Raw genomic sequence first — 14,623 nt, forward strand, 5'->3', positions numbered from 1 at the left:
GTCGGGGAGGGGGGAGGGGGAGGGGAGGGAGGTGTTGGGGAGGGTTGGGGAGAGGGGAGGGGGTTGGGAGGGGTTGTCTTTTTTAAAAAAAATGTATTGTAAAACTTTTCAATTAAAAAAAAAAGAGCCCAGCTCAGAGGGCACCAAAGACCCCTCCTTTCAACCCTGAGCTACGAATATTCTCCTTTACTGATTGCAAAGTGTTAACCTGCCGCATCTTGGAGCCCCCGAGTGAGGGGCTAACCCCCTCCCCTCTGACTTCCAGCAGACGTTTCTGGGTTTACTGTCAGAATCCATTTATATCATATGTATGTTTAAAACATTATTCCAGGGATCCTGCCATCTCCCGAGGAGGAGGGAACAGATGTGTATTGAGCCTGTATTAGGCATTTCAAAGGAAAGCCTTTTGAACTGGGGGAACAAAAGGGGGGGTTAGGGTAGGAGCATCTGGCTTGTGTCACGGAAGAGAGCAATAAACATAAAGGTCCTAAGTTCCTTTTTCCCACGAGAGGGATGATACGAGGTAAATGATGGGGGACTGACCAAATGGGGTTAAGGGGGGGGGGGGGGTTGAACCGGGAACTCTTTATAAGGGTTTAGTTTGGAGAACAATATTAAGTCCTGTCTTGTATTCCTACAACCAAGCATGTCATAGTAAAGATTCCTTTTGGACTAAGATTTGGCTCCAAGAGTTTTGTCTTCCTAAGACGTGGTTTGGGGTGGGTCCTGACACTTCCCTTAAGCTGCCATCTTAAGTAAAACTGCTGGATGTAAACTGCATGGAAGTTCATCCACCCCAGCCCCCCCCACTTATTTCCTTATCCTCTGGGCTCAGTGCAAAGTGCTGATTAATCCCCAGAGAATCCGGGCCTCTTTTCCTTTCCTGAGCCATCCTTAAGAGAGAATTGTGTTTCCCTGCCCCCCATTACATTTTGAAGTCTGGATACCCATTCGAAAGCAAAACATTTTGGAAACTCAAAATAGGCAGGTCGGTGCGTCTGTCTCCTGGCCAGGGGTGACTCATCGGCAATATTTTTCTGGACTTGGGCGGGCTCATTTTGGCAACCCAAGGCGGGGTTGAGAAAGCGCCTGTGCTCGGAGGCAGAAAGCCGGCCTTCCACGCTGGGCCTCTGCTGAGTCTGTCTGCCCCGGAGCTTGCTCTGCTCCTGCCCGGCTCACCTTCTTGTGCTGCTTGTCGCTTTCGCTTCCGTGGTCGGTGGCTCTGAAGGCCGAATCCCCGGAAGAACCTGGGAGGGGGAAAGAAGGAAGGAGGGTTCCCATCAGGTGGCACCCAATTCCAGTAGAGCCCAGATAAGCCACACTCTTTCAGAAACAATCTGCTCACTGTTCGTTCATTCGTTCATCGATTGATTCGATTCATTCATTTAGGGGCCAGCAACCTGTATGGGCCCTGCTCACCGGACTGCAGAAGGCCTACAAGACCGTCACCACCACCAAGCCCATGCATTCAGCCCCATCTACTCTGGCGTCCCTCTTATCTTGCTCTCCAAGTGCTCTGCCGGACAAGACTCCTCCAGAGCACCAAGGGGGTGGTTGGGGTGGTGGTGGCTGACCAAACCTTAGGGGACAGGGGGAGAATGTTCTGCAGGGAGGGAGTTCCCTTGAGAAAGGCAAACCTGGCAGTCTTCTTTTATGAGTCTGTCCACAGGACACTGGAAGTTCTCTCATGGGTTATTTGCTTTATTTGTTTGTTTTAAAGCAGGGCTTTTCAACCAGTGATGCGGGTACCACCTGTGGTACACGGGCACCTGGCAGGTGGTACGCGGCCATCCTAGAAAAGTGGCAGCGGGGGAGGGGAATGAGCTGAACCGGTGGCAGCACCACACAAGCCTGAGCGAGAGACGGCTGGAGCTGCAGGGCTGTCAGGGCTCAGCGGAAGCGCCAGGATCAGTGCTTCTTCAGGGCTGTCAGGGCTCAGCGGAAGCACCAAGATCAGCGCCAGGCTCCAGCTGGAATGTTGCAGCATCTCCAGGGTCTTGTGATTTACATTCAGATGCTTGGCAACTGATTCCTATTTATGACGGTCACCGTGTCCCAGGGTCATGTGAAGTGACCAAAACCTCCTGCAACCATCCAGCAGACAGGGGAGGGAATAAAAACCAAACACACACCCCACCCCACCCCCACTGCCAATCCTCAACAGAAATGCTCACAAGAATGAAAACCTCGGACAGGAGGAAGAGCGCCGCCGGGCGGGCAGGCAGGTGTCTTGCTCGGCTGTGGCTCGGGGGGGGGGGCTTTTTTCAGTCCCATTGTAACTTCGAACAGTCACTAAGTCGAGGACTACCTGTACTTCATCCCTTTTTTCCTTTTTTTTTTTTTGGTCATCATGTTTTTGACCCCTCACTAGGCGACTGGTGGTCCTTGGATATCGCCATATCCTAAAAGTGGTACAATGGGTGAAAAGGTTGAAAAGCCCTGTTTTAAAGGGCACCCAGGGGGCAAACTCTAATGCAAAATTTCTCCAAGTAGTCGGTAAGGAACAGGGCACTACAGTACAGCCGTGTCTGCTGTCCTTGGCCTCACCCTCGTGCCAAGGAGGCGGCTGGGCCTGGCAGAGGCTGCGGAGATGCCACTGCTGGTTTGTGGGGGCCACTGCCCCCCCCTCAGTCAATTAGGTTTCTCTGGGTGGACCCTTAAAAGTCTGGACACTTTTGGAGACTGTTTCCAAGTCCTGGGGCAACGTGAAGAGTCGCTTGTGAGCAGGAGGGGAAGCATATAAATGTAATAAATAAAATAGAATAAAAATAAAACGGGGACAAGTTCAAGGGCTCCTGAAACGACGACGGAATGGGGAAGCTGGACTTCCAAAGGGGAATTGGGAAAAAGGCACCTCTGAACAGCCGGCAAGGGCACAATTTTTGATTTTATCAGAACTGAACCAGGTTCGTAGCTGTTGCACAAAAGGCCGTTGCGGTGTGCATGGCCATTTCCCTCATGCAGCTACGTGGAAAGAGCAGTTGCTTAAGAGCAATAATAAAACAATTAGCAGCTCTTGCAAAACTCTGATGAATATTCTAGAAATTTATTAACCAAGCCTGGTTTACCTTTTTCCACTGCTAGCTTAAAGGTAGGGAACAGACTTTGTTGTGAAGGAGCAGACCTGCCTTAAGCCATTCCAGTTTGATGGCATGGAGGAAAATTACATTTGATTGTTTCATTGATTGACTGATTCATTCATTCACTCACTCATTCATTTTTATAGATCACATTTCTGAACCTCCCGCTCCCTCAAACCTCCCTTATACTTCTTATTCCACATACATGTCTGCAAGGTGCCTTTTCAAAAGGCAGCTGGACTGTTTTTTTTCCCGAAGAAGGAGAAGCAGAAGCAGAAGGAGAAAGAGAAGGAGAATTTTCACTCCTCACCCAAGAAGCTTCATCAGTTCTGATGGCGGGAGGGGTGGAAGGATCCCTGCTATCATAACTGACAAAGCTTCTTGGATGAGGAGCGAAAAGTCTTCTTCTTCTTTCTGGAGGGAAAAATGAGTCCAGCTGCCTTTTGAGACATTTATTCCACCTACAGTTTCCCGATTTCTCTCCTCTTGGGGCAGAGGGAGAAAAAGGGGGACGCTCGGGAGGAGACGAGGAAGCCGGAGGGAGGCTGGGAAGGCCCAATTCGGCAGGTGAGCTCTGCAAAGCGCCTGAGAGAGCTAGGAAAGGCTTTGCGGAGGGGGGAGAGACGCAGGCAGGAAGACTTGCTTAGCCCCCAAGGCCGCCTTGAGTCTGCATTTTATTTCGGAGCCGGCTGAGGCTGGAAAGAGGCTTTAAAGGCCAGAAAGTCTCTTCGTGCCAGTGGACGGATCCCCCCCCTGGGCTATTGGTGTGGGGAGAGGGGAGACTCTGGGCACAACTGATGCCCAGGCCCATCGGTTAACGGAAGCAACGATCCGATGGGCTACGAGCCTGCCTCCCAGAGGGGGGGGGGTGCTCCATTGGTGGAGGTTTTCAAGGAAAGCTGGGACAACCTTTTGTCCCAGGTGGCATAAGGACTCCTGCCTCGGGCTGGGGGTTGGACTAGGAGACCTCTGAGGTCCCTCCCAGCCCTCGGATTCCGATTCTAAGGACAAGAGCAAAACCCTCGCGGGATGGTGCAAGAATAGAACGGAATAGAATATGAATAGAACAGAACAGAATAAAATTTAGAGTAGAATAGAATAGAGAATAGTAGAGAATAGAGCAGAACAGAGAACAGAAAAGAGAATATTCAGAATAGAATAGAGAACAGAACAGAACAGAATTCAGAATAGAATAAAATCCAGAATAGAATAGAGAACAGAACAGAGCTGAAGGGGCCCTGGGAGGTCTTCTAGTCCAGCCCAGGGCTCAAGCAGGGGAACCGAGGCCTCCTGGGACAAATGGCCGTCCAGGCCTTCCTTGGAAAGGGGAGCTGGCTTTTCCCCCTGGCCTCCAAGGGACCGGAAGGAGCCCAAAGGAGCAGGAAAGCTCAGCCGCCTCTCAGCTTCTTCAAGAGGAGTTATGACGCTCCGGCCTTGCTGACCAGACGGGCGTTGGCAGGAATGAAACCCAAGAGTCCACCAAGCCCTGATCTAGGCAGCAGCATTTTGGAGAAGAAGCTGAACCTCACTCCTAAAAAGAGCTGGATTTTTTTTTACATAGGCATATACCCTCGCCCCCCCCGCCCCATTTACAACTTTTAATTCCTCTCAGGAGGGGCCCTGTTGCATTAACATCTGTGGGGCCTTTTAATGACCAATGCGCCAGCAATGCGCGTTTTACTCACCTGCAATTGTTTTGTTTCTTGCAGCTTGAATGGAAAGAGAGGGTGAGATCTTACCACAAAATTCCTTTTTCCAAAAAAAAAAAAGGCAACTGGACTTTTCTTGGTTTCTTCCCTTTGAAAATGTTTCGCTTCTTAACCAAGAAGCTTCTTCGGTTCCAGATGAGGAGTGAAACCTTTTTAGGGGAAACCCCCCCCCCAAAAAAAAAGTCCACTTGCCTTTTCAAAAAAAGCTTTGGGCCAATCATGATCTGGGTGATTGGAGAATCCCCATAGACAAGATTCCCCTTTCCAATTTTCTTTCTTTCAATTACATGATTTTATTGCAATGCTTAAAACTGGCGACCCACAGAGTCACCGCAGTATGTGTGTTGAAGACTTAAACGATTCTAAAACGTTCCTTTCTATACAACTCAGAGAAATTATTAGAGCGCATAAAAATACTTCAATTTTATGTGGGAAACATAATTTTATCATGCCGGACAGACCTGTGAAAAAGCCAGAACATTCTGGATCAAAATACATATGCCGATACGAAAATTTCAAAGACTTAGACTGAACTGAATCCACAGCTTTTCTTGTCGGGATTCACGGACAGAGAGCCAGAAAAGAGCCACGCAGGGCTGTTTTTATATACGATTCCTGCTACGAGACAATTATATGCCCAGAAATGGAAAGACTGAGGATGGAACAAGAAGACAGCAAAAGCAATTTGTTACATTTATGAGTGACTAGGAACCCCTTACGGACTTTTTGCTAAAAAAGGAAGAACAGGAATTTGTGTATTTCTGGCTCTGACAGCTAGAAAGAGCAGTTTACGAAAGAAGGAACTTATGCAATTTTAGAGAGTAAAATACAAATGCAATGATAACCTCTGTCAAAATGAACAGAAGCTGCTCTTTAACTTTAACTGGTCCACAGAGACGGAAAGATTGGGGACCGCTGCCCTACAGATCCGAGGGGCAAAATATCAGCTACAATTGGGTGTAATTATATGTCTGTCATCTAATGTATAAGCATCACTGGGCTCAGTGGGCAGATGGAAAGGAGGCCTTGAGGAAACCTCGCCAGCCACCGCAGCAGCAGCAGCAGCACACGCACCGCAGCTTGTCTTTGCGGATGTGGGGGAATCTCCGGGAGGCACTAAGAGGGGGCCGAGCCTGGACTCCTTGCAGTGCAGGAGGCAGCAGAGGCCCGGCCTCCCCCAGGCCCCCCGAAGCCTCCTCCGACCGTCCCCCAGCGGGGAGGTGGACAGTCTGGCGAGATTCTTGTCACGTGGGTGAGCAGCAACAGAGCTTCTGCTTGAGTCGGGCTGTCAAGTTACCCGCACCGTCTGGCAACGCAAACGCGCACGGGATGCGGTCTCCTGGGGTCCCAGGCTGATGGGCCCTGCTTTGCTTCCCCCCCCCCGGGACACGGTGGTCTGTCATTCGGGACAGATTTATTGGTGGAAATGGTGAAATCCTTGGCACGTTCTCGAACAAGGAGACTTGATTTTATGGGAGCGGAATTGGATTAGCACGGGGGTTCCTGGACCCTTGCTGCGTTGATGTAGGAGGAACGGCTTCCTGAAAGTAGCGACAGAAGAGCCTTGGTCCGGCAACTGGACATCACCAGGCCCACAAATAGACCCTTCCTAACAGTCTCCCACGGCTCGCTTAGAGAAATGGCCTGAGGCTGCCCCTCCAGATCGAAAGACGGCTGCCCGCTTTCCTCCCTGCTCCCCCCCCCGCTTAATCTCTGCCTAGAGAAAAAAGTCTCCTGCCAGCCAGGCTGGGTTTCCTTATTGCACGGATCTCCAAACTTGGCAATTTTAAGACTTGTGGACTTCAACTCCCAGAATTCCCTTGTCAGCATGGCTGGCTGAGGAATTCTGGGAGTTGAAGTCCACAAGTCTTAAAGTTGCCAAGTTTGGAGACTCCTGCCTTAAAGCACCTGATGGATTTTGGCTAGAGGTCTGCAGGCCAGCTAAGACACCAGGCCTTGGGATTCACTGGAGACCCCACCCCCAAATATAACCCAGGCAAATTGGAGGGAGCCCTCCCTGCATGGTTGATCCTCAGAACCGAGCAGCTGGCTCAGGAATTCTGGGAGTTGAAGTCCACGAGTCATAAAAGAGCCAAGGTTGCCTACCGCTGGTCTAGATCAAGGGCCTTCAAACTTGGCAACTTTAAGAGTCGTGGACTTCAACTCCCAGAATTCCTCAGCCAGCCAGGGCTCAGCTTGGAAGCCTTTCCCTTTCCCCTCAGCGTGGCTGGCTCAGGAATTCTGGGAGTTGAAGTCCACGAGTCATAAAAGAGCCGAGGTTGCCTACCCCTGGCCTAGGCCAAGGTGCCCTCCTGGCACGGCTCTGCCTGCCTTGGACTTGACTGTCTTCAGAGGAAGACGATGGGGCAACCAAGATGGAGTCACGGCCGAGACTTTCTGCTCCTGTCGCAAAGTCTTCCCCTGCGGCCGCCTTGATTGCCGCAATTCAGGCTCCTGCCATTCTCCTGCTGAAACCCCACAGGGCTCAGGGCCCAACTGCCTTCCCCACCACCTCGCCAGTGACTCAGATCATCTTCGGGAGGGAGAGGGCGCCAGGCTGCCTCCGGGCAGGCGCTGCGTTAAGGGGTGCGCTTGGCTCCCGCGAGGAAGCCCCTCTCCTTCACCAAGCTTTTGGCGGTTACATTATACATATTTGGATTTGGATTTCAATTGTGTTTTGTGCTCCGTTTTAACTGCTGTAGCCTGTCTCACTGTTGGCATAACAACTAGGCAGGGTAGTTTCCGTAATGAAATCAAATGAACAAAAAAGCAGTGGAGCAAAATGAGGAATAGGAAGGATTACCACTGGGACTTCAGAAATTCGAAGTGTTATCACTGGAAGGGTACCGAGCTGCAGAGAAATGAAATGAAACCGGGCAGAGGATTTGAGGTGGCGGCATTTTAAACACAAATTAATCTTCAGCAGATCCTGAAGGGCCATTCGCAGTGCCGGTGGCTACTCACCAGGGCAGAAATAAGCCTCGGCATCAGACGGGGGAAGAATCCATAAAGAGAAGAGGCAGGAAAACGCTGCTCGGCTTCAGTCACAGGACGGGGGGGGGGGACAATTTTAGGACAGGAAGGGGTGTAAAACTGGGCACAACCGGAAAAGACAGTTTGACAGAATCAGGTAGTGGATGGCTGGGATTTGGTTTAGACACCAAAAAAGCCAACACGGTGCTAGGCTGCATTAACAGAGGGACGGAATCAAGATCACGTGATGTATTAATACCACTTTACAAGGTCTTGGTGAGGCCACACTTGGAATACGGCATCCAGTTTTGGTCACCACGATGTGAAAAAGATGTTGAGACTCTAGAAAGAGTACAGAGAAGAGCAACAAAGATGATTGGGGGACTGGAGGCTGAAACATACAGGGAACGGTTGCTGGAATTGGGTATGTCCAGTTTAATGAAGAGAAGGGTGAGGGGTGACACGATAGCAGTGTTCCAATATCTCAGGGGCTGCCCCAAAGAAGAGGGAGTCAAGCTCTTCTCCAAAGCGCCCAAAGGCAGGACAAGAAGCAACGGATGGAAACTCATCAAGGAGAAAAGCAACCTGGAACTAAGGAGAAATTTCCTGACTGTTAGAACAATTAACCAGTGGAACTCCTTGCCTCCAGAAGCTGTGAATGCTCCAACACTGGAAGTTTTTAAGAAGAGACTGGACAACCATTTGTCCGAAATGGTATAGGGTTTCCTGCCTGAGCAGGGGGTTGGACTAGATGACCTCCAAGGTCCCTTCCAACTTTATTATTATTATTATTATTATTATAATCAGAAATTAATTCACTCCTCCGTTAGTGAACAAGGTGATTAAACATTATATTGTGTTTTAAGATGGTTAACTTTAATTAGAAATTGGATGATTTGATAATGATATTCAATATTCCAATAACGAAATGACAAAACAGTAATTGCTGCAATATTGTAATGTAAGCCTACAGCCACATCTGGAAAGTATGAGTATTAGAGACAGTAACAGTGAACACCTACATATTTTAAATTATATAGTATTTGCCCGGATTCTCAGTGATTAATAGGGTATTTTATATAATAAATGCTTTTAGCAATTGCAGTCTTGCAATTTACATTTCACCAAAAATGCTCTGCTTGTTCCTGTTTATCTGAATGGGAAAGAGCATCTGGGACTCATCACCAGGTTTTGTATATTATTTCAATATAAAATTTATTGACCTTCCCCTTCTGCTTCACCAGTCATTTTTAGTGATTACTGGGGCAAATTAAAGGCCCTGAATTTTCATGCATTGATTTTTCACTTTTCCTTAAAAATTGTTTTCTAAAACTGAGAAACTGAATTTATACCATGGAGGAAAGACAATTCCATTCGCCTGACTTGAGCTGAAAGACTAGCTCCAGAATTTCCAAGTCTTAAGAATTAGAAAAACAAAAACATTCCACCTGAACCGAGGCATCGTCTCCGATTCCTGCAAGCATTTTATCATTACAGTTTTTGAAAAAGGGAGGAGTATCAAACGAGTAAAGCGCATTTTACACACCTAACAACAGTAGATCAGAAGCTCCTATGACTTCATTAACCAAATTGTAACCTGCGAGAAACCAGCATTAAGGAGGGGAAGAAAATGATAAAACACTACAAATGGCAAAGGAAAGGCAATACCACGCGGGTCACAACTTTCTCAGAGGTGGCACACCAAGAGGTATCGACAAGGGGAAGGGTCAAAAACGAATTGCCACGAAGGGAAGGGAAGGGGGGGCGGGGGTCCAATTTCCAAAATATAAAAGTGCATAGGAGGGTCTCATGTACCGGTCCTGAATATCTGAACTTCGTTTCAGAACTTGAGATTTCAAAAAACTGAGGTTTCCTCACCACTCATCCGGTCTCCCACCCTAAATAGCCCCCTTCCCCCCCCCAGGCAAGGCCAGGGCACCGGAGGTTTCCAGGAGAGGTGGCTGCCTTTCTTTCCCTCCCTCCCTCCCTCCCACCCCAGTTGCTGCTGCAGCAGCTGCCGTCTCCCATTCCACGTACCCCTTCCCAGCTCCCATCTGGAGACAGATGTTCCTAGGCCAAGGCTCAATTCAGCCCCCCCCCCCCCAGAGAAGGTCCTCGCTGCCCAAGAGGAGAACCAGCCCAGGGTGGGGTCAGGCCAGGGACTGACGCTCCGGCCAGGACCCAGGAGAAGCACCAGGCTCGCCAGGCCACGGCCTCGCAGCAAACACCAACTCTCCGACATCTGGGCCTGTGACTAAGAGAGCCCCGGTGGCCCAAGTGGTTGCAGCACAGCGTTGCAGGCTGACTCACTGCCCACAGCCTGGGGTTCGATCCTGACGGGGCTCGCGGTTGACTCAGCCTTGTGTCCTTCCCAGGTTGGTAAAACGAGGACCCAGACTGTCGGGGGCAGGATGCAAAACGTTGTAAACGGCCCAGGGAGTGCAGTAAAGCACTATGGAGCGGTATATAGTTCTAAGTGCTACGGCCATTGCCAAAAGATGCCCGTCACCTCCTCCTGGAGACTCACCTTTTCTGGAAAAGTGGCCTCTTCCAGGCGGGTCCCGCTTCCTAGGCTGCCCAGGTCTAAAGAGGCCCGGGGTGTGTGTGCCCCGGAAGTCTGGTGGGTTGCCGGGGAAAGCCAGGGAGAGCAGAAGGCCTAGGATGCTCGCGCAGGCCTTCATCCTCTTCCCGAGAGTTTCAGATTCAAAGGGCCAAGAAATAACAAAACGACTCCTTCCCAGCTTCTCCGGATCAACCTCCTCACATTTCCCTCTCCTTTTGGAGAAAACTATTCCCTTACCGGGTGTGAAGAAACCGGACAAGGAACTGAAGGTCTCGCTGATCTTGTGGAAGTCCGGCACGAGCTTGGCCAGCTCTTCGGAATCGGGAAGAGCCTTTTTAAGCTTCTCTAGGAACAAAGACGGGAAAATGAGTCGGCACCAGATTTTTAATTAAAAAAATAAAGTGTTGCCTTGGTTCAATTCTTGCATTCTGCACAGCCTGTCAGGCAGTGGCGCTATAAAATGTGGCTGAATCTTCACCTCTCAGCCGAAGGATCGTGTCCCCGCGTTTGCAATCTCCACCCTCCGGGGCTCCCAGGACCAGCCGGTCCAAGCTCACAGGAGGCCAAAAATAAAGACTTCTACGGAGGGGAGGACAACTCTCGCGCTTTCCCACAAGATCACTGCTGGGGGGGGGAGTGGGGGCATCTGACTGCCCAGTCTCCAGCTGGAGAGAAGAAACCCCAAACCCCAAACCCAAGACCAGCTGAAACCAGGCAGATTCGGAGTTCTTGAAAACGGGGCAGCTGAGGCAGCTGGAAGGATTCGATTCCGGGGCCAACTGTGGAGATCCTGCTCCTAGGAGACAGGCTGAGAGTAGCCCCCTTTTATGATGAGAAGTTGGGGAGGGCGAGTTTGACAAAACCCGTTTCCCAGCCCCAAAGTGGAAAGGGCATGTTTCACTCATCGCATTTTTGTTATACACAACCTATTCCTTCCGTTACGTATTCAAGATGGACAGTGATTAACGTTTGTATGTTACTTATATGTAAGGATGCAGGTCTATACGTATGTTGTATATAGCATGCTTAAATGTGTGTTATGCACGTGTACACTTTGAGAGCAACTAAATTTCATTTTTAATGTGTGCCATTCTGCTCACAGTAAAAAATAACAATAAAGGGTCTGTCTGTCTGTCTGTCTATCTTATCTTATCTTATCTTATCTTATCTATCCTATCTATCTATCTATCTATCTATCTATCTATCTATCTATCTATCTATCTATCTATCTTATCTTCTCTCTCTCTCTCTCTCTCTCTCTCTCTCTCTCTCTCTCCCTCCCTCCCTCCCTCCCTCCCTCCCTCCATCTCTCTCTCTAAGAGTCAGCCCAACACTGAGATGGGCGGTATACAAATTTAATAATAAATAAATAATACAAATACAACTTACAACCGTTTATTTAGCGGCCATTCAAAGTTACCATGGCACTGAAAAATGTGACTTATGGCCATTTTCCGCAGTTACGACGGTTGCAGCATCTCCACGGTCATCACGTGATCAAAATTCAGACGCGTGGCAAGTGGCTCGCATTTATGACGGTCGCCGTGCCCCAAGGTCACGCGATCCCCTCTGGCGACCCTCTGACAAGCAAAGTCAATGGGGGGGGGGGAAGCCAGATTCACTTAACGACCTTGTGACTAATTTAACAAGTGCAGTGATTCGCTTAACGACCGTGGCAAGAAAGGTCGCAAATTGGAGCAAGGCTCACTTAACAAACGTCTGGCTTAACAACAGAAATACTGCACTGCTATGTACCTCAGATTAGCAGAATAACACCCATGAACACCCCCCCCCCCAAAAGGTGGATTTGATGAGGGGGTCCCTCGGTCAGAAGTCTCTGAGGGGCGACCGGGAACACGAAGCACCTACCAAAGTCAATGTGCTCATCGATTTCCCACAGGAAGTCAGGGACAATCCATTTATATTCGCTGAGGTCAGGCAGCGAATCCTTCCATTGGTTGTAGGTCTAAAGGAAGCCGGGAAAAAGATCATAAAGTTTTTGCATTCGTAAGAGAAAGTCTTGAAAAAGCCCCCCAGAAAACCCAGCCCTGATCAACTGGTTCAGACGTGCGCATAAACCTGCGGATTTAAGCTCATATCGGAATGCGTCTTTAGAGGAGGGGCAGAGGCAGGCAGAGCTGGCGGGCAGGAAGCGTCCCAGACGTCCGGCTGTCCATCAAGCCGCCCCCCCCAAAGACCACAGCCACAAAACAGCCCAATCAGTTTACTGAGAAATGGGCATGGGGCGGAAGACAAAAGTCAGGTTTTATTATTCTTTAAAGCGTATATATTGCCCCTCTTGCCAAGAGGCGGATCTAGGTGGCGGCTTATAACCAACCAAGCAAAACTGCGTTTTGGACAAAGGGCTAATACATTCGGTCGAGGATCAGGCCCCTATCCTGGTACCCCTCAACTTATTTAATTAATTTAATTTAATAATATTTCTATACCGCCCTTCTCCCTGAGGACTCAGGGCGGTTCACAGGGCAGAATAAAATACCAAATACAAACATTAAAAAGAGATTAAATGATTGCCCAAGTTAAAACAATTGGAATACAATTCTAAATCCCCAAGATAAAAATTAAGAAACCAAAAATAAAAACCCCCACCAATCCCCATCAGGCTAGGCCGGCTTGTACAAACAAAAACGTCTTGAGATCGCGACGAAAGGAGCGAAGATCGGGCGCCATCCGGAGCTCTACCGGGAGCTGATTCCACAGCTCCGGAGCGCCCACAGAGAAGGATCTCCCCCTGGGGGCCACCAATCGACATTCTCTGATCGGTGGCACCCTGAGGAGGCCCTCTCTGTGGGAACGCACAGGGCGCAGGGAGATTGATGCCGGCAGCAGATGTTCCCTAAGGTACTCCGGCCCCATGCCATGGAGGGCTTTGAACATAAAGGAGTCTGGAATTTCCATCATAATTGATGATGGCCCTAAGTCCAGGCACTCCTGTGACCGGACACCATTTTATGACTTTTGCTGCAAGGGTTATTAAGTGAACAGTGTGGTTGTTAAGTGAATGCTGTGGTCATTATGCATTACATGCATTATTCCTGTGGCCGTTTTTTCTGCCAGGAAGCAGCAAAACCCTGTTGTGAAAGTCAGGTGACCGTAAGGAGGCTGCAGGGACCCCCAGAGGATATGTCCATGTGGATGAGGAAACTCTGAAAACAGGTCATACGTAGCTTTGGGTGGGCCTGTCGTTAATTTCAAGCGGTCGCTAAGCGACCGGTTGTTCAGCGAGGACTACCTGCCCTGCGTGAAGCCACCACCTCCATAGAAAGAGCTTCGTCTGTGGCCCCCAAACCTTCCAAAGGCCGGCTGGGGACTTTCGCACTGACTTCCCCATCCGAGGACCCATCCTTCACTCTCCCACCGGGCTCCACCTGGCAGACTTCAAAGCTGCATTAAATCGAATTACAGCAGCCATTCAGAAGGAGGAAAATGCTTATTATAGCTGAAAGGTCTTCTCTAAGGAGCTCAGGCTATGCCAGGCTTATCTTTAACGGGGTGAAATGTAACAGAGGCAGCAGCCAAGTTCATCATTTAGAAAATCAAACACACAGGAAAACGTTAGAGGATATCCGGCTTAGTAACGCCATTTGGAAACGCAGCCACTCCTGGGTTAGCAACCGCCTCGCTCAGCGACCATCCACAAACTCAGTGGTAATAAAAAAATTATTTCCCAACCAATGCTTGCCAATTAAGCCCCGTGAGCAGAGATTAAAGGACCTGGATGTGTTTAGCTCTGAGAACAGAAGACTGGGGGGGGGGGGAGGAGGAGGGGGGGCAGAATACGATAATATTCACACAGACTCACACCGAAGTGGGAACAAGGAATCGTGGGATTAGAATGGACCCTGCAGATAGTCTAATATTGCATGTTATTTCAGGAAAAAAATGAACAATTATTTAAAAATGCTACCAAGGAAGAAAGACTTTTGCTGGTGCTCGCTTTAGAAAGCGTTCATTATTTCCACGGATCTTACAGGCGTGAAAAAAAAACAAAACACAAACCAAGTTCAGCAAGACTCACGATGAATTTCTTTTACACTGCAAGCTTATGAATTGAAGGTATCCGGAGAGAAAAAAAAAATTGGCACCGACTCAACTAACAAGGTGGGGCTTAGCTGGCAGATCAGAATGAAGAGCTGCCAAACAGAGGCAGATTTTCACCGTTTGACTTAAACTGGTAAGGACTCCGTTTCGGTTTTTTTTAATGCCAGGAAATGATTTATTTACATAGGTAGTCCTCAACTTACGACCACAACTGACCCCAACGCTTCTGTTGTTGA

At 49.2% G+C, this 14,623-nt stretch overlaps 1 protein-coding gene across 3 annotated transcripts in view; it reads right to left on the reverse strand.

Annotated features, from left to right (window-relative positions):
• The window catches only part of OPA1 (OPA1 mitochondrial dynamin like GTPase), a 55,336-nt gene that overhangs the window by 37,392 nt on the left and 3,321 nt on the right, over nucleotides 1-14,623 (reverse strand). For all 3 annotated transcript variants that reach the window (XM_083363882.1, XM_083363881.1, XM_083363880.1), the window contains exons 3-5: nucleotides 12,195-12,291; nucleotides 10,563-10,670; nucleotides 1,180-1,247 (exon numbers count right to left, since the gene is read on the reverse strand). In XM_083363882.1, coding sequence (XP_083220008.1) covers nucleotides 1,180-1,247; nucleotides 10,563-10,670; nucleotides 12,195-12,291 — 273 coding nt within the window. The remainder of the gene's footprint in view (nucleotides 1-1,179; nucleotides 1,248-10,562; nucleotides 10,671-12,194; nucleotides 12,292-14,623) is intronic.

Source organism: Vipera ursinii (assembly GCF_947247035.1).
Source record: "Vipera ursinii genome assembly, chromosome: 5".
NCBI classification, from domain to species: Eukaryota; Metazoa; Chordata; class Lepidosauria; order Squamata; family Viperidae; genus Vipera; species Vipera ursinii.